Source organism: Papio anubis, chromosome 16 (assembly GCF_008728515.1).
Source record: "Papio anubis isolate 15944 chromosome 16, Panubis1.0, whole genome shotgun sequence".
NCBI lineage: Eukaryota > Metazoa > Chordata > Mammalia > Primates > Cercopithecidae > Papio > Papio anubis.
Window position 1 is genome coordinate 22,461,996 of NC_044991.1, and position 25,143 is coordinate 22,487,138.

The 25,143-nt window shown below is 39.3% G+C and overlaps 1 protein-coding gene across 4 annotated transcripts in view; it reads left to right on the forward strand.

Annotated features, from left to right (window-relative positions):
* The window catches only part of TTC28 (tetratricopeptide repeat domain 28), a 719,970-nt gene that overhangs the window by 420,281 nt on the left and 274,546 nt on the right, over positions 1-25,143 (forward strand). For 3 of the 4 annotated variants that reach the window (XM_031656035.1, XM_031656036.1, XM_017945193.3), the window contains one exon: positions 15,289-15,384. The exons of the other annotated variant lie outside the window; for it this stretch is intronic. In XM_031656035.1, the coding sequence (XP_031511895.1) occupies positions 15,289-15,384 (96 nt within the window). The remainder of the gene's footprint in view (positions 1-15,288; positions 15,385-25,143) is intronic. 4 annotated transcript variants of the gene reach the window in all.

The window sequence follows — 25,143 nt, forward strand, 5'->3', positions numbered from 1 at the left end:
CTCTCAGGGGTGTACTCCACCCTGTGAGGTGTGGGGTGTCAGACTGCGCCTAGTGGGGGATGTCTCCCAGTTAGGCTACTCAAGGGTCAGGGACCCGCTTGAGCAGGGAGTCTGTCCCTTCTCAGATCTCAACCTCCGTGTTGGGAGATCCACTGCTCTCTTCAAAGCTGTCAGACAGAGTCGTTTGCGTCTGCAGAGTTGTCTGCTGCTTTGATATTGTTTACTGTGCCCTGCCCCCAGAGGTGGAGTCTACAGAGACAGGCAGGTTTCCTTGAGCTGCTGTGAGCTCCACCCAGTTCGAGCTTCCCAGCAGCTTTGTTTACCTACTTAAGCCTGAGCAATGGCGGGCGCCCCTCCCCCAGCCTCGCTGCTGCCTTGCCGGTAGATCACAGACTGCTGTGATAGCAATGAGGGAGGCTCTGTGGGTTTGGGACCCTCCCGGCCAGGTGTGGGATATGATCTCCTGGTGTGCCTGTTTGCTCAAAGCGCAGTATTGGGGTGGGAGTTACCCGATTCTCCAGGTGTTGTGTGTCTCAGTTCCCCTGGCTAGGAAAAGGGATTCCCTTCCCCCTTGCGCTTCCCAGGTGAGGCAATGCCTCGCCCTGCTTCAGCTCTTGCTGGTCGGGCTGCAGCAGCTGACCAGTACTGATCGTCCGGCACTCCCCAGTGAGATGAACCCAGTACCTCAGTTGAAAATGCCGAAATCACCGGTCTTCTGTGTCGCTGGCGCTGGGAGTTGAAGACTGGAGCTGCTCCTATTCGGCCATCTTGCTCCGCCCCGGCCTCAATTTCTTTTTTTGATAGAATCTAGTTCTCTTATGAAATTCTCTAGCTTATCATTTTTCCTTGACTATATTAATAAGTTATTTTAAATTCTATGTCTAATAATTTGTGGGTTCATTTATATTTTCTATTTCTTCTGTTGGTCCTATTATTGTTGTGCATGGTTCAGTTTCTTATTGAATGTTCAGCATTGTATATAAAATATGAAGAGAATCTCAATGGCATTATCTTCCTCTAGATAACATTTCCTTTAATATCTGGCAGGCATTTAGAGTAGGAGTAGATCATCTTAATCCAGTCAATAATGAGATATTTCAAAGCTGCGTTTCAGTTAAAACAGTTTCTGATTCAACTTTATTCTTAGGCTTTAGTCCTTTAATAGTCCCAGCTTTAAATCTGAGGTACTTAAATAATCCCACCACCTTGATAGACTCTGAACTTTAGCTTTTATCTTTCTAGTACCGTGAGAATGCCAATAACTTGATTTATTGCAGTTACTTTCTATGTGTCTTCTCCTCCATTAGGTGTATGCTACTTATAAAATAGTGTCTTGAGGGTAGTGGTGGCTCAAACACTTGGGTTCACGTTTCTGTAAAGGCACGTCAAATCTTGGCTTGCTTGGTAGCTCTGAACTTCAGGTTTTATCTCCCTAGCCCTGGGGATTGCTGAAAGCTCTGCTAAGTTTCTGTGAGTTCCCCTGTCCAGGATTTGGTCCCTTCCGTCCCAAATACCTTGATACCACTCCAGTGCCTTTGAATGGATTTTTAAAATTTATACAATTTTAAAATTTGTTTTTGGCAAATGAATTCTTCTGCTACAGACTAGTCTGTCATAACAGGAAGTAGTTTCCTATGTGATTTTATTAATATTTTGATTCCTGATAGTTATTTGTTTAGAATTACACCTTTTGGATCAGATAAGGATCTTAGAGAGCACTTTGCCCTCATTTTACAGCAGAAACAGCTAGGGCTCTGATAGAGATACCTATCTGAGGACATACAGCCAATTAATGACTATTCTCATACCAGGGCTTCCAACTTATAGTCCGTTGGCTTTTACACCGCATCACTGATAATGCAGTATTTGTGTCTTCTACTCACTTCCTGAGGTCATAAACCATGTCTAACCAGCATTCTATAAAATCAGTTCAGCCTTCATTTGGTTAAGTGATAATAGTGATCTGATGGAGCTTACATTTTGAAGTTGTGCTAACATTGTCAAATTTTGGGAACATCTATGAAGCCCTATCTGTGCTAGACAATACATGTACATTGAAGACTCTAAGGTTTGTTTTTTAATCTCTTTTGTTAGACTGTGTATGTATTAGTCCATTTTCACACTGCTGATGAAGACATACCCCAGAGTGGGTAATTTATAAAGAAAAATAGGTTTAATGGACTCCCAGTTCCATGTGGCTGGGGAGGCCTCACAATCATGACAGAAGGCAAAAGGCATGTCTTACATAACGACAGGCAAGAAAGGATGAAAACCAAGCAAAAGGGAAAACCCCATGTAAAAACACCAGATCAGCCAGGCGCGGTGGCTCACGCCTGTAATCCCAGCACTTTTGGAGGCTGAGGTGGGTGGATCACGAGGTCAGGAGCTTGAGACCAGCCTGGCCAACATGGTGAAACCCTGTCTCCACTAAAAATACAAAAATTAGTTGGGTGTGGTGGCGGGCACCTGTAATCCCAGCTACTCAAGGGGCTGAGGCTGCAGAATCATTTGAACCCAGGAGGCGGTGGTTGCAGTGAGCCGAGATCGCGCAATTGCACTCCAGCCTGGGTGACAGGCGAGTCTCAAATAAACCAACACCGGCCGGGGGCGGTGGCTCACACCAGTAATCTCAGCACTTTGGGAGGCCGAGGCGGGTGGATCACAAGGTCAGGAGATTGAGACCATCCTGGTGAACACGGTGAAACCCTGTCTCTACTAAAAATACAAAAAAATTAGCCGGGCGTGGTGGCGGGCGCCCGTAGTCCTAGCTACTCGGGAGTCTGAGGCAGGAGAATGGCGTGAACCCGGGAGGCGGAGCTTGCAGTGAGCCAAGATCATGCCACTGCACTCCAGCCTGGGCAACAGAGCGACTCCATCTCAAAAAAAAAAAAAAACCAAAACAGATCTCGTGAGGCTTCTCCTATCAGGAGAACAGTGTGGGGAAAACTGCCCCCATGAAATCAATTATCTCCCACTGGGTCCCTCCCACAACACATGGGAATTATGGGAACTACAATTCAAGATGAGATTTTGGTGGGGACACAGCCAAACCATATAACTACATGTAAAGGGTTTTCTTTTTTCCAATCTAGAGAGGATAGTTCATAAAGAATACTACCAGATTATGTTGATCTATAGTTCTCTAAAGAAGTATTAATTAACTACAGCAGCTCAACTTAATGAGCATGCCAGAGAAGAATAAGGTACAGTATATATGATTGTGGAATAACACACAGTCAAAGAGTATACAGTTTAAACCAGAGAATATTGTCCTGCTGGGTGCAGTGGTGCATGCCTATAATCCCAGCTACTTGGGAGGCTAAAGTGTTGAGAGTTGCTTGAGACCAGCCTGGGCAGTATAGTGAGACCTGACTTTTATTTAAAAAAAAAAAAAAAAAAAAAAAAAAAGAGGGGGCGGAGCAAGATGGCCGAATAGAAACAGCTCCAGTCTCTAGTTCCCAGTGTGAGCGACACAGAAGACAGGTGATTTCTGCATTTTCAACTGAGGTACTGGGTTCATCTCACTAGCGAGTGCCGGACAATTGATGCTGGTCAGCTGCTGCAGCCCGACCAGCCAGAGCTGAAGCAGGGCAAGGCATTGCCTCACCTGGGAAGCACAAGGGGGAAGGGAATTCCTTTTCCTAGCCAGGGGAACTGAGACACACAACACCTGGAAAATCAGGTAACTCCCACCCCAATACTGCACTTTACCAAGGGTCTTAGCAAACGGGCACACCAGGAGATTATATCCCACACCTGGCTGGGAGGGTCCCGTGCCCACGGAGCCTCCCACATTGCTAGCACAGCAGTCTGCGATCTAACGGCAAGGCAGCAGCGAGCCTGGGGGAGGGGCACCTGCCATTGCTGAGGCTTAAGTAGGTAAACAAAGCCGCTGGGAAGTTTGAACTTGGTGGAGCTCACAGCAGATCAAGGAGGCCTGACTGTCTCTGTAGACTCCACCTCTGGGGACAGGGCACAGCTCAACAACAACAACAACAACAACAACAAAAAAGCAGCAGAAATCTCTGCAGACGCAAATGACTCTGTCTGACAGCTTTGAAGAGAGCAGTGGATCTCCCAACACAGAGGTTGAGATCTGAGAACGGGCAGACTGCCTGCTCAAGTGGGTCCCTGACCCCTGAGTAGCCTAACTGGGAGACATCCCCCGCTAGGGGCAGACCGATATGCCACACCTCCCACGGTGGAAGTTTCCAAAGCAAAAATCAGACAGGTACACTCGCTGTTCAGCAATATTCTATCTTCTGCAGCCTCTGCTGCTGATACCCAGGCAAACAGGGTCTGGAGTGGACCTCAAGCAATCTCCAACAGACCTACAGCTGAGGGTCCTGACTGTTAGAAGGAAAACTATCAAACAGGAAGGACACCCACACCAAAACCCCATCAGTACGTCACCATCATCAAAGACCAGAGGCAGATAAAACCACAAAGATGGGGAAAAAGCAGGGCAGAAAAGCTGGAAATTCAAAAAGTAAGAGCGCATCTCCCCCTGCAGAGGAACGCAGCTCATCGCCAGCAACGGATCAAAGCTGGACAGAGAATTACTTAGACAAAATGGGAGAAGAAGGTTTCAGTCCATCAAACTTCTCAGAGCTAAAGGAGGAATTATGTACCCAGCGCAAAGAAACTAAAAATCTTGAAAAAAGAGTGGAAGAATTGATAACTAGAATAATTAATGCAGAGAAGGCCATAAACGAACTGACAGAGATGAAAACCATGACACGAGAAATACATGACAAATGCACAAGCTTCAGTAACCGACTCAATCAACTGGAAGAAAGAGTATCAACGATTGAGGATCAAATGAATGAAATGAAGCGAGAAGAGAAATCTAAAGAAAAAAGAAAAAAAGAAATGAACAAAGCTTGCAAGAAGTATGGGATTATGTAAAAAGACCAAATCTACATCTTATTGGGGTGCCTGAAAGTGAGGGGGAAAATGGAACCAAGTTGGAAAACACCTTTCAGGATATCATCCAGGAGAACTCCCCAACCTAGTAGGGCAGGGCCAACATTCAAATTCAGGAAATACAGAGAGAACTACCACACAAAGATACTCCTCAAGAAGAGCAACTCCAAGACACATAATTGCCAGATTCACCAAAGTTGAAATGAAGGAAAATCTTAAGGGCAGCCAGAGAGAAAGGTCGGTTACCCACAAAGGGAAGCCCATCAGACTAACAGCAGATCTCTCGCAGAAACTCTACAAGCCAGAAGAGAGTAGCCACATTCAACATTCTTTAAAGAAAAGAATTTTAAACCCAGAATTTCATATCCAGCCAAACTAAGTTTCGCCAGTGAAGGAGAGAAATAAAACTTTTTACAGATAAGTGCTTAGAGATTTTGTCACCACCAGGCCTGCCTTACAAGGGACCCTGAAGGAAGCACTCAAACATGGAAAGAAACAACCGTACCAGCCATCTCAAAACATGCCAAAATGTAGCACCATCGAGGCTAGGAAGTAACTGCATCAACGAACGAAAGAAAATAGCCAGTTAATACTCATAATGGCAGGATCAAGTACACACATAACAACATTAACCTTAAATGCTAATGGACTAAATGCTCCAATTAAAAGACACAGACTGGCAAACTGGATAAAGAGTCAAGACTCCATCAGTCTGTTGTATTCAGGAGACCCATTCACACGCAGAGACATACATAGGCTCAAATAAAGGGTTGGAGGAAGATCTAACAAGCAAATGGAGAAACAAAAAAGCAGGTTGTAATACTAGTCTCTGATAAACAGACTTTAAACCATCAAAGATCAAAAGAGACAAAGAAGGCCATTACAATGGTGGACTAATTCAACAGGAAGAGCTAACTATCCTAAATATATATGCACCCAACACAGGAGCACCGAGATTCATAAAGCAAGTCCTTAGAGACTTCATTAAAGAGATTCTAGACTCCCATACAATAATAATGGGAGACTTCAACACCCCATTATCAACATTGGACAGATCAAGGAGACAGAAAGTTAACAAGGATATCCCAGGAATTGGAACTCATCTCTGCAGCAAGCAGACCCAATAGACATCTACAGAACTCTCCACCCCAAATCAACAGAATATACATTCTCTCAGCACCACATCACACTTATTCCAAAATTGACCACATAATTGGAAGTAAAGCACTCCTCAGCAAATGTACAAGAACAGAAATTATAGCAGTCCGTCTCCCCTCAGGACCACAGTGCAATCAAACTAGAACTCAGGACTAAGAAACTCAATCAAACCTCTCAACTAATGGAAACTGAATAACCTGCTCCTGAAAGACTACTGGGCACACAACTAAATGAAGGGAGAAATAAAGATGTTCTTTGAAACCAATGAGAACAAAGACACAACATACCAGAATCTTTGGAACACATTTAAAGCAGTGTGTAGAGGGAACTTTATAGCACTAAAATGCCCCACAAGAGAAAGCTGGAAAGATCTAAAATTGACACTCTAACATCACAATTAAAAGAACTAGAGAAGCAAGAACAAACACATTCAAAAGCCAGCAGAAGGCAAGAAACAACTAAGATCAGAGCAGAACTGAAGGAGATAGAGATACAAAACCCTCCAAAAAATCAATGAATCCAGGAGTTTGTGTTTTGGAAAGATCAACAAATTATAGACCCGGGTAGCAAGACTAATAAGAAAAGAGAGAAGAATCAAATACGCAACAAAAAATGATAAAGGGATATCACAATCGAATCTCCACAGAAATACAAACTACCATCAGAGAATACTATAAACAATTCTATGCAAATAAACTAGAAAATCTAGAAGAAATGGATAATTCCCTGACACTTACACTCTGCCAAGACTAAACCAGAAAGAAGTTGAATCCCTGAATAGACCAATAGCAGGCTCTGAAATTGAGTAATAATTAATAGCCTACCAACCAAAAAAAAAAAGTCCAGAAAATCAGATGGATTAACAGCTGAATTCTACCAGAGGTACAAGGAGGAGCTAACATTCTTCTGAAACTATTCCAATCAATAGAAAAGAGGAATCCACAACTCATTTGATGAGGCCAACATCATCCTGATACCAAAGCCTGACAGAGACACAACAAAAAAGGGAATTTTAGACCAATATCCCTGATGAACATCGATGCAAAATCCTCAATAAAAATACTCGGCAAACCAGATCCAGCAGCACATCAAAAAGTTTATCCACCATGATCCAGTGGGCTTCATCCCTGGGATGCAAGGCTGGTTCCAACATTTGCAAATCAATAAACGAATCCAGCATATAAACAGAACCAAAGACAAAACCACATGATTATCTGAATAGATGCAGAAAAGCCTTTGACAAAATTCAACAGCCCTTCATGTTAAAAACGCCAATAAATTCATAGTATTGATGGAACGTGTATCTCAAAATAATAAGAGCTTATTTATGACAAAACCCACAGCCAATATCCTACTGAATGGGCAAAACTGGAAAATTCCCTTGAAAACTGGCACAAGACAGGATGCCCTCTCACCAATTCTATTCAACATAGTGTTGGAAGTTCTGGCTAGGGCAGTCAGGCAAGAGAAAGAAATCAAGGGTATTCAGTTAGGAAAAGTAGAAGTCAAATTCGTCCCTGCTTGCAGATGACATGATTGTATATTTAGAAACCCCACCTTCTCAGCTCCAAAATCTCCTTAAACTGGTAAGAAACTTCAGCCAAGTCTCAGGATTCAAAATTAATGTGCAAAATCACAAGCATTCTTGTACACCAGTAATAGACAACAGAAAGCCAAATCGCGGAATGAACTTCCATTCACAATTGCTTCAAAGAGAATAAAATACCTAAGAATCCAACTACAAGGGATGTGCTGACCTCTTCAAGGAGAACTACAAACCACTGCTCAGTGAAATAAAAGAGGACACAAACAATGCAAGAACATACTATGGTCATGGATAGGAAGAATCAATATCGTGAAAAATGGCCATACTGCCCAAGGTAATTTTATAGATTCAATGCCATCCCCATCAAGCTACCAATGAGTTTCACAGAATTGAAAAACTGCTTTAAAGTTCATATGGAACCAAAAGAGCCCGTGATTGCCAAGAGACAATCCTAAGTGAAAAGAACAAAGCTGGAGGCACTAAACTACTCCCACTTCAAACTATACTCGCCAAGGCTTACAGTAACCAAAACAGCATGGTACCTGGCAACAAAACAGAGATATAGACCAATGGAACAGAACAGAGTCCCTCAGAAACAATACCACACATCTACAGCCATCTGATCTTTGATAAACCTCAGAAAAAACAAGAAATAGGAAAGATCTCTATTTATAAATGGTGCTGGGAATATTGGCTAGCCATAAGTAGAAAGCTGAAACTGGATCCTTTCCTTACTCCTTATAATGGAAAATTAATTCAAGATGGATTAGAGACTTAAATGTTAGACCTAATACCATAAAACCTCTAGAAAACCTAGGTAATACCATCTGACATAGGCATGGGCAAGGACTTCATGTCTAAAACACCAAAAGCAACAGCAACAAAAGCCAAAAATTACAAATGGGATCTAATTAAACTAAAGAGCTTCTGCACAGCAAAAGAAACCATCAGAGTGAACAGGGCAACCTACAGAATGGGAGAAAATTTTGCAATCTACTCATCTGGACAAAGGGCTATCCAGAACCTACAAAGAACTCAAACAAATTACAAGAAAAAAACAAACAACCCCATCAAAAGTGGGCAAAGGATATGAACAGACATTTCTCAAAAAGAAGACATTCATACAGCCAACAGACACATGAAAAAATGCTCATCATCACTGGCCATCAGAGTGTCGCAAATCAAAACCACAATGAGATACCATCTCTCACACCAGTTAGAATACATCATTAAAAGTCAGGAAACAACAGGTGCTGGAGAGAGGATGGAGAAATAGGAACACTTTTACACTGTTGGTGGGATTGCAACCAGTTCAACCATTATGGAAACAGTATGCATGCATTCCCAGCGATCTAGAACTAGAAGTACCCATATGACCCAGCCATCCCATTACTGGGGATATACCCAAAGGATTATAAATCATGCTGCTATAAAGACACATGCACACGTATGTTCATTAAGTGCACTATTCACAATAGCAAAGACTTGGAACCCAAATGTCCATCAGTGACAGACTGATTAAGAAATGTGGCACATATACAGCTTGGAATACTATGCAAGTTTCATAAAAGGATAAGTTTGTGTCCTAGTAGGGACATGGATGCAGCTGAAACCATCATTCTCAGCAAACTATCGCAGAAGAACAGAAAACCAAAACAATCAAGATGTTCTCACCTCATAGGTGGGAACTGGAACAATGAGATCACCTGGACTCGAAGGGGACATCACACCGGGCCTATCAATGGGAGGGGGGAGGATTGCATTGGGAGTTATACCTGATGTAAATGATGAGTTGATGGGTGCTGACTAGTTGATGGGTACAGCACACCAACATGGCACAAGTATACATATGTAACAAACCTGCACATTATGCACATGTTCCCTAGAACTTAAAGTATAATAATAATAAAAAAACAACAAAAAATTAAAAAAAAGAAATTTTAAGCACAAAAAAAAAATGAAAAAACCACAAAGAATATTGTCTTGGATTTTTGTAATTTGCTTTAAGAATGCTTGGATAATCGTAATGTTATCAAATTGGTAGCTTCTTTTATAAAAAAGAGATAAACATATTTGTAAATCCAGAGGATGCACAGTTGAATGAATGGAGCTGACTGTGGCTAAAGAGTTTGATCTGGTTTATGGATCCCGTAGAAGAGCCATTGACAGTGGCTTTGTTTTTTTTTTTGTTTTTTTGTTTTCTTTTTTTTTTGAGGCAAGAGTCTCGCTATGTTGCCCAGGCTGGTCTCAAACTCCTGGGCCCAAGAAGTCCTCCTGCCTTAGTCTCCTGAGTAGCTGGGACTATAGTCATATGCCACTGGATCTGGCTGACAGTGGCTTTTATGGTAACACAGCTTGATTACCTGGTGTCTCATACTGTGCAAGGATGTATAACTGGGTTGCATATCTTTGCCCTTTAGTTTTTATGTTAGGATAAGTGAAACACGTATGGAAATAAATTAATAGAAAAGAACATTAATGGGGAATAAATATTGCTGAGTGACCTCTGTACATATTAAAGCTACTTTAAAGTTTGTGGGTTTTTTTATTTTTTATTTTTTTTAATGTCAGAGTATAATCTACATTTAGGACAATCTGAAAAAGAAGTCTACAGTTGCTTTGGGTTCTCAGTGTTTTTCAGGTAAAGCACATTTGTTAGGCACTGTCTGATCCAGGGATTGCTACTATTTAATAGTATTGCCAGATCCATCATTTTATATGCTTGTGACTTTTCCTATCTCTCTTTATTTTGTTTTAGCATGAATGTAACCCTGAATAGTCACGTTTGCAGTATTTGCTCTTTGTTAAAAATACAGTTTTAGGATTCAAATGCTCTCTCAATGTGTCTCTTTTTGTCATTGGTCTTTTGTTTTTTACCCCTTTGAATTGTCCTGCTTTTCCAGATTGAATCAATACGTACCTTACATGCACTGATTCATGCTTTATGTCTCCTTAAAACATATAAAACCAAGCTGTAACGCAGCCAGCTTGGGCACATGTTGTCAGGACCTCCTGGGGCTGTGTCATGGGTCATGGTCCTCACATTTGGTTCAGGATAAGTCTCTTCAAATATTTTACAGAGTTTGGCTTTTTTGTCAATAGTTCTTACCAGTGGTCTCCACTGTTTTGCATGTGTTTTACTGCAATTTAAACTGAGGGTGTTTTCATCTTTATCGTTGTGCTGCTTGTGTTCTATCTTGTGCTTCTTTCTTCCCTTCATTCTTCTGACTATAGAGGTTGATTTGGATGGCACAGGTTGGATTTGGATCCAGAACACTAGTTGTCATCTTCTTATGCGAGACTTGTTTATCCCAGTTATCAGACATAAGCCTAATTTAAGAAAAGCACATGGCTTCCCTCCTCTCCTGTTTCATAAATGTCTTTCTTCATCCCCATAAACCATCCTTGAAAACCACTCTAATTTTTCAAACTTTTTTTCTGATTAGCCAGTCTTTCTGAAAACTTGCAGCCCAGAATTACATGGGGAATAATATCAAGTAAAATTGATATTTTTTCATGCAGGGTTTTATTCACATTATGAACTGTTTTAACATTGTGTTATAGAAGTCAGTACTGGTACATCATACTGGATGTAAAAAACTCATCTCCCAAGACAGTGTTGTTAAATGTTGCTAAACAGGTCTGGCTAGAGTGGGCAATGTACAAAAATAACTCTAAAGAACAAAACTGGGAAGAGTGTTGAGAGACCACAACAACTTGAAAGCAGAAATTAAAAGTAAAATAAAGAGAGCAAAGCAATGTGTTTCTCATTGGGCATAGTTCCTGAGGGACCCTGTATTCAAATACCCTTTGACATCGCATTTGAAATCCTTAGCTTCCAAAGGCCACTGATACCACAGAGACCCAACAGTATGTAATGGTTCCCTCATCTCCTGGGCCTCTAGACACCTCCTGTTACAGCCCCACATTTAAAAATAGCAGGGAAATGAGGGAAAATCATAAACTAGCTATAATAAAATTAGTGCTTGCATGAAAGACTATTGCCAGAGAACAGCTTTTAGAAGGCCCAGTGCTGCCAGAAGGCCGCTGGGTGTTGGCAGTATTCAAACATTCACTGGCCAGCACACTGAGACCTGTATTAGGCATATTATTAAAGATATAGCATGCTTTCTTTATGATTGTGAGTGCAAAAAGTTTTTTTAAGTAATAGAAAATGTATCAGAAAAAATAGATTGTCATAATAAATACATTACTCTTTCTCACCAAAATAGAAGTAGAAATTAAATAACTTTGACTGAAGACGAAATATTTCTGCATTTCTCAAAAAGACACCACGAAGGGTGTCTAAGAGCTAACATCTAAGAAACTAGATGTCTAGATGAGGAACAACCAAAAACCGAATTCTCTGGTAATCTGCAAAGGGGAAAAAGTGGGAATTAGACATGAAGGTATGGTGAGGATCATTGCATTTCCCATTAAATGCATACTTATAGAAGATCTGGAATTCTCATTACCACTTGAAAGGAAAACTGATTCTCTTTTAGAATCAGATATTTTCAAACTAGTATTTCACAGAGCCCGCTCTGGTTCAGTGGTTCTTGCTACTAAGTATGCATTACCATGGCAATTGGCTTTTGTTCCTACATATATCATTAACATAGATGAGTCTTGAAGTCAGTCTGCCTTCAAGGATGTTTTCCAGTGACCTAGATGAAAAGATTTTTACCTAACCTCATGAATCAGTCTTTTAAAAGAACATTTGTTGGCACACGCCCCACACTGTCTCTGCTGTTGAACTTGTAGTACTCCTTTCCTGTGCCCACTGCAGGCGGTACCTTGGATCCCATTTCTCTGCAATGTTCTTCTTTCTAGAAGCCTTGGAAAGAATGAGCTAGAGGATTTCAGTAGTAATGCTGTTATGACGGCCATTCAAGTGAGAACGTTGGTTAAATCGAAAAAGTTGGATCAGCATCCAAAGCTTTCATTTTAAGTAAACTCTCTGGTAAGGCTGCAGGGACCAGATCATTAATCTGGTTCATATCCTCCATTTGCTTTTAATCTCTTTAGTTTACAGAGTATGCATCTCCACCCTAATAGGACAATAAAGAGCCTGTTCTTGATGGCACACTAGGCGTTGACATACCCTTTAGGTTTAAATAAGGTAAAATACCTGATATTAAACTTTGAAAATGTTAGTAAAAGGATTTCAGTGCAGCTGACTAGTCCTAGTCCCAAAGGACTTGATCCTGTCCTGTCCTATTATGTTGGAATGTGACATATGAATCATTTTAGAGAGACTACAAAAATAATTACTTGAGCAAAGACATTTGGACTTAGTAATGTTCTAATTGCTTTTATTGGCTTTAATATGTCTAGGGAGTACCCACTTCTGATTAGGTACTGCAGGTTTAATTCATGTGTGTTGATTGGATAATAGGATTAATAGTACTAGGTTTAATTTATATGATGATCTTCCTCTGAAGAACTCAAAAATATTTTATACATATTAGCATATTCAGTATTATGACTCTCAAACATCCATATTTATTTTTTGTTACATTTTATTTCTCTTATTTACAAAATAATTGACATAGGTAAAGGATCAAAAGAAGGCAATGACTTTGGTCCTCCTCCCACCAAATTCCAGAAACAGATATTAGGCTTGTCTTGTTCCCATTTTCTACAGAGTGATTTGCCCTGGCACCTAGCTGTTTTAGCGTCCTGAGTGACTATTAAAAGCAATAGATTTCCCAGCTTATAAACTTTCTTCCACATTGATATGCCAAGATTAGACTCTTGAGAAACCTACTGAAGAAACCTTGCCAGGAAGTAGGAATAGAAATCCAACTGTTCTTTCTTCTCACTAGAAACCAGTGTTTCTGTGTAGTTAGGTAACTAGCTTCTTTCAAGATATAGAGTAAGAAATCACAGAAATTGGTCATAGGAAACATGTTGTAGGTCACTTAGCCCAAGGTGTAGTACAGTACACTACTAGTCCCCCACATGTACCTAGAGATCAACTGTTACTCAGTTTTCTCAAATGGATATAATCCTAGCAATTCAATATTGTTGATGCCTTCTAATTTTGAGTTTAAAAGTAGTATAATTGGAAAGGTTCCATATTTAACCCTGTATTGAAATCAGACTGTTTATAAACACCTGGAGAACAGTGGTTTTTGTACATATAACTCACGTTGTCATTGAGATGCCATCATGTAGTCATTCTGGTGAAGTCTGGGTTTTTATAGGGTTAGTAAGTAGACAATTTTTGGATGCTTAACGGTCACTATATCAGTTTTATATTGCCATAGTAATGCTCTGTGACGAAATAACCACAAAACATGGGTAGCATAAAACCATACACATTTATTTTTGCTTATACATCTTTGACCTGAGCTGCATTCCATGGGGCTTACTTACTTGTCTGTAGTCAGCTGAAGTCAGTGGCTTGGCAATTTCCCTGATTATGCTCAGCCTCTCTTGCATATCTGAGGCCTCCCTGGGACAACTGCTCACCAGGCTGTCATCCTCTAACAGATCACCTTGGGCACACTGTTATGATGAAAACAAGGAGCAAGTGCTTGTCAACCTTATGCTTGCATCACATTTGCTAACATCTATTTGTCTAGGCAAGTGAACGTTGCTGAACCCAGAGTCAACCCACATCCCCATTGGAAGGAGTGAAGATTTTGGGTTATCAGTGCAATCATCATTATACCTCAGTGTGGTGGCTTAATTATCTGATAAATAAGCATGACTGAAAATGATACACGCAGGTTGAAGATACCTTAATGTGTATTATATTCCTATGATTCCTTTTGAGAAAGTAATAAACTTGTTGTCCATGTTGTCAGAAGGGAAAACGGGACTAAGAGTGACTAGAATCAGCTTAGCTGACATTTTCATACATGCTTTTTAATTTAAGCCCAACAAAAGCAGAACTTTTTTTTTTTTTTTTTTTTTGAGACAAAGTCTCGCTCTGTTGCCCAAGCTGGAGTGTAGTGGTGTGATCTTGGCTCACGCAACCTCTGCCTTCTAGGTTCAAGTGATTCTCCTACCTCAACTTCCTGAGTAGATGGGACTACAGGCGCATACCACCATGCCTGGCTAATTTTTGTATTTTTAGTAGAGACAGGGTTTTGCCATGTTGGCCAGGCTGGTCTTAACTCCTGGCCTCAAGTGATCTGCCTTCCCCGGCCTCCCAAAGTGCTGGGATTACAGGTGTGAGCCACCACGCCTGGCAAAAAGGAGAAACTTTTAAAATAATTGTAATAATTATTGCCATCCCTGAAATATTTAGGCTTTCTCACCTCTATCTGGGGGTTGTTGAAGGAATAATGATGAGATAACTTCTAAAGGCCATTTTCTGTTCTAAGATCTTTATGATTCAATGGTTACTACATAGTTTTTCTGAATATATGTATCATTTACTATGTCTGGCTTTTTGTGTCAACATTGCTTCCACTAAATTCTTGTCCCAAGAATTTTAAGCTTATAAATAAACTTGTATAGTCGATCATCAGCAACCTGACATAGGAGATGATTTTTGAATAGTTGCTGCTGGTCATTTGACAACACTGACATAGTAACAAAAGCACCCATTTACTAAGCTTCTCTTGTGTCCCATGCGGTACATGCAATATCTCCTCTAATCCTTATAGTCAGCCACAGATACAAGTGATATCTCTACTTTGCAGATGCGGAAACTGAGGTACCTTCTTAGAGAAAACATTTCCGTTGGTGATCTGGTATCCACCTCTTCTCATTTCTCCCTCTACAAAGACTGGTTGGGAGTAAGTAAATTAATGAGCACTGATAAACCATTTGAAAAACTATAGTTACTAGTTCCTCACATAGGCAGAAAATCATGGGATGGATACATGGTGTGCATGACCCCACAAAAGACAATTGCTTGAAATTACCATTGAGCAATACATCAGTCTTATAGTTCTATTAATTGTGTAAAATATGCAAATTTTCATAATAATTTTACAAAACCACATAACAACAACGAGCACAGGATTCATAAATGTATGTAATTTATTCTTTATTCTTGCAGCATATTTGTGAAATATCTGTTGTGGATTCTGTTTTAGAAATACTTATATATTTACATATTGTCTTATTTTCAAGGAACTCATAGATAAAGTAGATTCTCATGTTGAAATTGTCATTTTTAGAGGTCAAAAAAATAGAATATTGGTAGTTTCATATAGTTCAACCTAATATTCAGTACTGTTATCTCTGGGGGAATATAAGGAATCATTCAGAAGTCTCTAGAGATATATCTTCACCCTGGATCTTGCTTTTAAACTTTACACTTATATTGCAGTCTTCAGTGTATATCACCGGTACTTTCAATTCAGCAGGTCTAAACCCATGTTCTTCATCTCTTTTCCCTCCAGTGTGGTCATTCTGACTCCCCTGATGCTCCATGCAGAAACCTGGCAGTTTTTAACATTCCCCACAACCAAGGCAGTCTTCAGGCCTCATTTAAGCACATGTGCCTGTACATGCATGTGTGTGCGTGTGTACACACACATGCACATGTGCGTATATTTATTTATATCTATATATCATATATATGAAATATCTATGTATCTGTCTATCTCTTCCAAATATCCTTTATTCTTCTTCCTGGGCCTGTAATGGACACCCTCATCATCTTCTCCCGAATACGTTTAAACATTTTAATTTATGTTCTGTGTTGCTTCCCACATGATGGAAGAGGCACGGTGTATTAATCCATTTTCATACTGCTATGAAGAAATACCCGAGAATGGGTAATTTATAAAGAAAAGAAGGTTTAGTGGACTCACATGTGGTTCCACATGGCTGGGGAGGCCTCACACTCATGGTGGAAGGTGAAGGAGGAGCAAGGGCATGTCTTACATGGCAGCAGGCAAGAGAGTGTGTGCAGGGGAACTCCCCTTTATAAAACCATCAGATCTTGTGAGATGTATTCACTATCATGAGAGCAGCATGGGAAAAATCTGCCCTCATGATTCAGTTACCTCTGATGAGGTTTCTCCCATGACATATGGGGATTATGGGAGCTATAATTCAGGATGAGATTTGGGTGGGGACCCAGCCAAACCATATCACGTGGCCATAACAATAACCTCTGAATTGGTCTTTCTGCCTCCCCACTCCCTCTTTTTAACCCATTCTCCCTAAGATCTTATAGTAGAATTTCGAAGTGCAGATCTAAACAGAGCATCCTCCTGTATCAAATCTACCAACAAGTCACCATAACCCACAAGTCAGTCTAAACTTTTTAACTGTGGCCCTTTGTGATCCAGCTCCTAATTGCCTTTCCACTATCATTTACTGCTACTCTGTTTGTGGATCCTATTCTCTATCCTGACTAACCCCCTACTCCTTTTGTTCTGAGATAAAAACTTAGATCAAGCTTATCCTCTCTGGTCGGCCTTCCCTAAATGCTGCATCAACGTGATCTCTTGCCATATAGAATCTGAGGACTGATCTATCAACATCACCCCATTAAAAGTACAAAATACTATATTATTATTACAATTATTATTATTATTATTTTGCTCCACACACGTATAAGAATTAACACAGGAACATACTGAATAGTGTAGGTATAGGAGAGTAGGATGATTATATGAAATGAAAAGAAAACTGCATCAGTATGTAGTAAATTGTCTTCATTCATAATTGAATGTTTATAGTTAAAGAAAGCAATAATGTACTTATTGCTCATTTTTTTTGGCCTGATATTCATTTTTGTGTCACTGGCATGAGATGTTTATTTTGGGCTATTGTATGTAATGTATTATAATATGTGAATCACAAATGCAATAGAGTTTTACTGTTTTTAAAAAGTTGAGTTGCTCAATCTCTCTAAACCTTTGTTTACTCGTCTGTAAAATGAGGATTAAGACATATTTCAGAGGCCTGTTAAAGAGATTAAATGAATGTAACACATTAACATCATGTATAATATATAGTAAGGATGTAATAGATGCTAGTCATTATTATTATTGATCTTTTGATGGCAAAAACTGTCATTTGTCTCTTATTCATCTCAATCGACACCTAACGTAAAGCTTCCCCATGAAAGCCAATTTTAGGGCTTTCTTAAAAATACTTTGGACTTTTCAACTCTGATTCTAGAATTCTTCCAGACTGCCTTCTTGGCTTGCTTGGTCTCCTCTTGTTGGTCTTTGCTAGTTTTAATTCATGACCCACCCGTGCCTCTCACCCCTTCGCTGGGCTCTGTAGCTTGGCTTCCACTCTGTTCCTGGTGTGCTTCTCTGTCAACCACTTTGGATCTCTGGTAGTCTCATAAAGGTCTGGCTTCTGGTAGTCATTCTCATCGTAGGAACTATCCCCTTCCCATAAGGAAAGCCCTGGTTCTCCATTTCTACTTGGGCCTTGTGGGATGACATATTTGCCCTCTTTATGTATATAATAAATGAGAGAGTCAGTCACTGCTCCTTGGGGAACTCAACAAATAGCAATCCTACTCCTAGATCTGTCAGTTTAGTCTCTTCATTAGCATTGATTTTACTTTATTCATATTTTTTCATTTTAAGAGGGAAATCTCATAGTTGATTGTATCGCAGATGAAGCTATAGAAATCAGCTGTTAGTTTATATTAAGCTTCAGTGACTAAGAAATATTATGGACATAGGAAACTTATTTGAGATACTTTGATGTAAATAAGAGAAGATCAAAGAAACAAATTGGATGATGAATATATTGCTTTAAAAGACATAACTTTAATGAAGCCATACTGTAGTATGGAAAACTATTTTTCTAGATTAGCAACTCCAAACTATTGCTTGCATAAAGCCTAATTTACAAAGTCAGTGACTGAGATGACTAAACATTGTGTCGGATATAAATGGCTGCAGGGTTGTGTTAGTTGTAACAGTTCAAGTGGTTGAACTACTCTTATGTGACAGAGGAGACACCAAGGGGTCTCTGGTTGAACTGATGACCTTAACTTTGATTTTGCCTAGTATCACAGTCTGTTGAGGGATATTTTAGCCTGACTTTGCTTCCAGGTATTCCTGATTCCCTTCCCCTTCTCTTTGTTATTATTTCACTCGAGAGACAGAGAGAGGGAGAGTGAGAGAGAGAAAGAGAAAGGATAGACATCCAAAGCCTGAAGTTATCTATTTTTCATAACAAACTTTGTTGGCCCTGTATAATGTCAGTTTAGTTAGGAGTCTTCTAAAGTGTTTCTGATACAGAGTCTTAGAATACTAGATCTCAAAGCATCTAGGCCAGTGTTTCCTGGCCTTAGATCTGAACTATATTCTGTGAGATGTTAAAAGGTATTCCAATAGTGAGATGATTATATGGGACTAGTAGATATATGATATCCTAGCTACTTGAGAGGCTGAAGTGGCAAGATTGCTTGAGGACAGGAGTTCAAGACCAACCTCAGCAATATAGTGAGGGCCAGTCACAAAAATAAATAAATAAGCATTGGCTTCTTTCTGCTGGAGCTCTGAGAGCTTTAAATGTGCTAAGGCACTTTGTTAATCATAAAGGGAGGCATTCGGTAGAGAGGGTTATTCAAATTTATTTGAATTCTTTTTATGTGAAACACCTATTAACATCTATTGGAAGGATCAGTTAAAATAGTAAGTCAGACAGAGTACGCCTCTTTGCTGCTCAAAACCATCAGAGTAGCTTCTCATCTCACATACAATAAAAGCCAAGATCCTTTGAGTGGCCTTACAAGACCTTTCAGAGCTTGAGCTCCTTTTCTCTTTCTAACCTCCTCTCCTACAACTTCCATCATGCTTGGGCTTTCTCATTGAGGCCTGCAGCTATCATTGTGTTGCTAATATTCTCCCGATTCCTGCACAGGTTTCAGCCTTCCACTGTACTAACTATATCATTACTCTACTTAATTTTTTCATTGTCTGTTTTCTCCTACTAGAATGTTCTATGATTACAGACTTTTTTGTGTATTTAGTTTTCTGTTGTATACCCAGAACCTAGAATGCTGTTTTGTACATAGTAGGTGCTCAATAACTTTGTTGAATGAGCTAATTGCCCTTGGGAGAAATCAAGAGAGCCTAAATTAGGGTGATATACCTAAGGCTAGGAAGAAAGGTACAGGTTTTTACCTCCTTCATCCTGAGCGGGTCAGGCAGTGGGACAGAGGCACAAGCAGAGTAGGAGGACTTCCTAGAGGAAGTATGAGAAAATTGGAGTCTTATTATGATCTTGTACAATAAATGTGGTGACAGTCTCCTTTTTGAGGGTGAGAAGAGGAAGTAGGAGTAGGTGATGGTGCATATCTTACTGTGCTACATTATTCTGGAATTACAACCAGTGTTACATGAGAGGACAAGGGCAGCCCTCTGACTTGGCCTGACAGTGACCCATTAGTCTGGAGCTGAATTGGTACTGAGTCCAGGAATCACTGGCCTATCATTCTTTAGGTACGGATTTACTGGGTGCCAAATCATGCCAAACAAGTTACACAAGGAACAGGTTAATTTTGGCGATGCTGTTTTTCTAGTGAAAGATTTTATTGCTGTTGTTTTTTTGTTTTGCAAAGCTTGTGCATTTGGCTAGGGATGTTGATCATTTCACCTTTTATTTTCTGAATCTATCATTTTAAAAATGAGTTTTATTTTTTGTCTTTCAAAAGAACAATAGAAGGCTAGGTTGAAGACTTAGTACTATAATAATAACTGTAGCTCTTGTCACAAAAATATAGAATGTGTGCCCTGTTAAGGTTCCTCTCTAGTATCATGCATTTGTAAAAATATGTAATAGAAAGACTTTTAATCCCATTCTTTTCTAGATGGTTAAAATAGACTCCTGTTCCATTAGCTAAATAGAATGGATATAGTAGTATCTTGGAGTGAGTTCAAAATGTGTCCCCTTTAATGCAAAATGTTATAGTACAAAATTACAACTACTACTGGTTTTCTACTTCTTCCACTTCTGCTTCATAAAAACTGAATTGTTTAGAGGCATGTTTATGTCCTGTGATATTATGCTTTAGGACATGTGATTGCCCTGAACAAAGCACAAACTCCACTAGTTCCTAATAAATTATTACGTCTTTCACATCTGTTCCTGTCTTTTCTCTGAAATGTTCATCCAAGAGAACACAGCAGCAGCTGAAAACATCAGAATTGTGGGAAGACATTTTCCTGATAAATGCATAGACAGTTGACTTGTTGTGATTAGAGGAAAACCTCAGGAGCAGAGGTTTGGAGCTGAAAACTGACTTTCTGCCTCTACTGCCAGTGTCTCCTTTTGTCCTTTTCCCCGATCCTTGCAATTTCCTCTGAGAGAAATCATGTGATCACCACAGTTTTTAATGCCAAATATCTAAGTGTCTTTAAAATGCAGCACAACACTTTTAAAGGCAAATAGTGAAGTAGTTTCAACTGACATTTCCATTATAGCTGCTCTTAGTGGATTCTAAACATCATACATAAATGTGGCTAGCCAATTCTTTTAAAAAAATAATGCAAACCATTGAGCTGTCGTTTCATATTTGATGCTTCATCCATTGAACATGCAACACATTTTTTTCATAGAAACATGCATTGATCTGAGGTTATCTACAATAGTCCCTACTAGATTTTTTCTAGCATTTATATTATATTTTAGAAATAAAGCCATTTCTCATAGTTTTGTAACATACCTGAGCATTTCTGGACTAACATCAGTTTGTGCTGTTATCTCTAGTTAAGTCCAAAGTGAAGAAAAATGTTAAACTGCCACTATTATTGGAGTTACTGTCAAACTGTTGTTTTACGTAGAAGTGAGAATTGTGTTCTCATATTGTGTATACACTGTTTGGTTTTTCATCTTAAAAGCTTTATTAAATCCATTTTTATTCATTTATTAAGAATTTAATAAATACCTACTATGGCTAGGAACAGTCTATGATGACTTGGAAACAAAGATCAACAAGGTTCAATCTCTGCCCTTGAAGAGCTCATAGTCCATAGAAAAAGGTGGATGAGAGAATGGAGAAATTACAATTACAGCAATAAAAAATTGCTTCGAAGGAACTGTTGCATGCATGTTCATCATGTATGCTCATCCACCACATTTTACCAATGACTCCCCCACTGATAGACAACCAGATTTCTCTAGCTTCCCACTACCACAGCAGTACTTCAGAGATCACCTTTGTATTTTTTCCCTGAAATTCCTGTGTGAGAATGTCTTTGGAATATATACTCAGGGCTGGAAGTGTGAGGTTGTGGGACACACACACACACACACACACACACCTCTTTAACAAAACACTGCCAGATTCCTTTAGAGTGGAAAGGCTACATTCCACTGTTAAGTCTACGCCTCAACAAATGTGTTTTTATGTCCCTCTTCTTCATCAGCTCTTGACATTCTTCAGCATTCTAATTTTTAATATACTTCCTCGTTGTTCTAAATTGCATTTATTTCATTACTAATGAATTTGAACGTCTATTCATATACTTCTTAGCCTTTGAATTCCCTCTTCTGTAAAGTGTTACTCATTTTTTATTGGGATTGCTATCCTGTTTATTTGCAGGCATTTCTGATATGCTCTGGGGTTCAGATAACTTGCCAGTTTTAGACATTCATATGTCTTTCTTATTGCCATCTTTGTTGTGAGTTTGTGCAGCTATATGTATATTTTATTGCATTTTTCCCTTATTTATACAAATAATTGGGAAATTTAAATATAAAGTTACTAAGAGTAACAAAAAGATAGTTAGGTCTAATAATCTAATACAATTGAGATAAAGATAGAAAATTATTGGTGTGCCCAAAATAGTACATCTTTACTCTCGATTTTCTTGTTTCTTTGATTTCTGCTGGTAAGTGAAGGAAAATAAAAAGACTGAAGAACATGTAAATCCTGAAAATGTGTCTATGAAGATCCTAACAGGATTCCTTGTATAACATGAAATTCCACTGTTTGACCTGTGCACGTTCAGCCTGTTCACATTTTGAAGAACAAATTATGCATCAAAAGTCAGGCACAGCTCTTTGAAGGACCAATACACGGACATTGCTAAGTAACATTCACCACTCCAGTATCCCAACTATAGTATGTTTATAAAACTATAGTTGGTTTCTGCTATGAAGATAGAAGACAGGAGGACTGACAAAGTACAGAGGGAAAATATTTTATTCTTTAGGGGAAATTTTGAGGGCCTTTTACTCCATAGTTTTTTAATTAGTATACAGAAAGGGAGTAAGATTTCTGAGGACAGTGGTGATAAAAATCAACTGATGGTTTTGTAAGATTTGCTTGAAGGGCTTAGGTAAGGGTAATAAACTACATATAGCCTTTCTTTTCTGTCTTTTTTTATGTGACAAAGCTGTTTTTTTTCTTTTTTTCTTTTTTATTGCAGTAGAACATATATATAAAATTTACCATCTTGACCATTATTAAGTATACAGTTAGTTCAGTGGTAATAAATACATTTATATTCTTTTTTTCCGCTTTATCCTCCTTTACTCTTTTACACTCTGCCCTTCCCAGAATCAGATAAGCACCAACCTACTCTCTATTTTCATGGGATTTGCTTTTTTATTAATAGCTCCCGCATATGAATGAGAATATGCAATATCTAGCTCTCTGTGCTTGGCTAATTTCACTTAATGTCTTCTAGTTGTATCCATGTTGCTGCAAATTGCAGAATTACATTCTTTTTATGGCTGAATAATATTCCATTGTGTATATATGCCATGTTTTCTTTACTCATTCATCATCCATTGATGGATGCTTAGGCTGATTCCATATTTTGGCTATTGTGAATAGTGCTGCAGTAAACATGGGAGTACAGGTATCTCTTTGATATATCGATTTCCTTTCTTTTGGATATATACCCAATAGTGGGATTACTGAGTCATATGGTATTTCTATTTTTGGTTTTTTGAGGAACTTCCATACTATTCCCCAAAGTGGCTGTACTTACTTACATTCCCATCAACAGTGTACAAAGGTTCCCCTTTCTCTACATCCTCACCAGCATCTGTTATTGCCTTTTTAATACAAGTCATTTTCTTGTATTTATTATATTATTTTTAGAGACAGGGTCTCACTCCATCACCCAGGCTAGAGTATAGTGGTGTGATCATAGCTCACTGTAACCTCAAGCTCCTGAGCTCAGACAATTCTCCCACCTCAGCCTCCTGAGTGGCTGAGACTGTAGGCATGCGCCACTGTGCATGGCTAAGTTTTTTGTTTGATTTTTGGTAGAGATGGCATCTTGCTCTGTTGCCCAGCCTGGTCTTGAACTTCTGGTCTCAAGAAATGCTCCCACCTCAGCTTCCCAAAATGCTGAGATTGCGGCATGAGCCATTATGCCCAGTCTTATGTGTCTGGTTTTTTTTTTTTTGCTTTTTGTTGTTGTCATCGTTTTTCACCAGTACCATGCTGTTTTGATTACTATAGCTTTATACTAAATTTTGAAGTCAGGTAATGTGATATCTCCAGCTTTGTTCTTTTTACCCTGAATTGCTTTGGCTATTCAGGTTCTTTTCTGGTTCCGTCTAAATTTTAGGAGTTTTTTTCCTATTTCTGTGAGTAATGTCATTGGCATTTGATAGAGATACATTGAATCTTTACTTTCTTTAACTCTTACATTAATCTGTTTATCTTTACCATCAGCCTGTGCATATGTTCAAGTCTCTCCTTTTTTTTTTTTTTTTTTTTTTGAAATGGAGTTTTGTTCTTGTTGCCCAGGCTGGAGTGCAATGGCGTGATCTTGGCTCACTGCAACCTCCGCCTCCTGGGTTCAAGCAATTTTCCTGTCTCAGCCTCCTAAGTAGCTGGGATACAGGTACCTGCCACCACACCCAGCTAATTTTTGTATTTTTAGTAGAGATAGGGTTTTGCTGTGTTGTCCTGGGTGATCTTGAACTCCTTACCTAGGTGATCTGCCTGCCTCGGCTTTCTAAAGTGCTGGGATTATAGGCGTGAGCCACCACGCCCAGCCTCTCCTATTTTTTTTTTTAAGGCCTCAACCTTGTGTCCCCTTTTAGCCACTGTACTATTTCTTTGCTACTAATGTGAGCCACAGTTTTTGAAAACATAACCTACACTTATGACTGACATTTCCTGACTAGTCACTCTTCCTTTTTAAAAAAATATATTTAGTCATATTAAACATATATAACATTTTATAAGTGATCTTAAATTATCCTAATATCAGACAGGACAGGCTAGCTTATCCTACTATAACAAACAATCCAAAAATAGACATTTAGAAGAGCAAAGGTGCATATTTTATATATGCTATTAATATCTGTTTTTTGCAGGTCATCAAAGCCTCTGCTCACTCTAATCACTCAGGGACCCAGACTGGGAAGTCAGCCACTGTCTTGAGTATCACCAATTGCCATTCTAGAGGAAAAGAGCATCTCATACTGGAACCTGCTTTTTTTTTTTTTTCTTCCTGAGACTGAGTTTTGCTCTTGTTGCCCAGGCTGGAATGCAATGGCACGATCTCGATCACTGCATTCTCTGCCTCCCAGGTTCAAGTGATTCTCCTGCCCTCAGCCTCCTGAGTAGCTGAGATTACAGGCATGAGCCACCT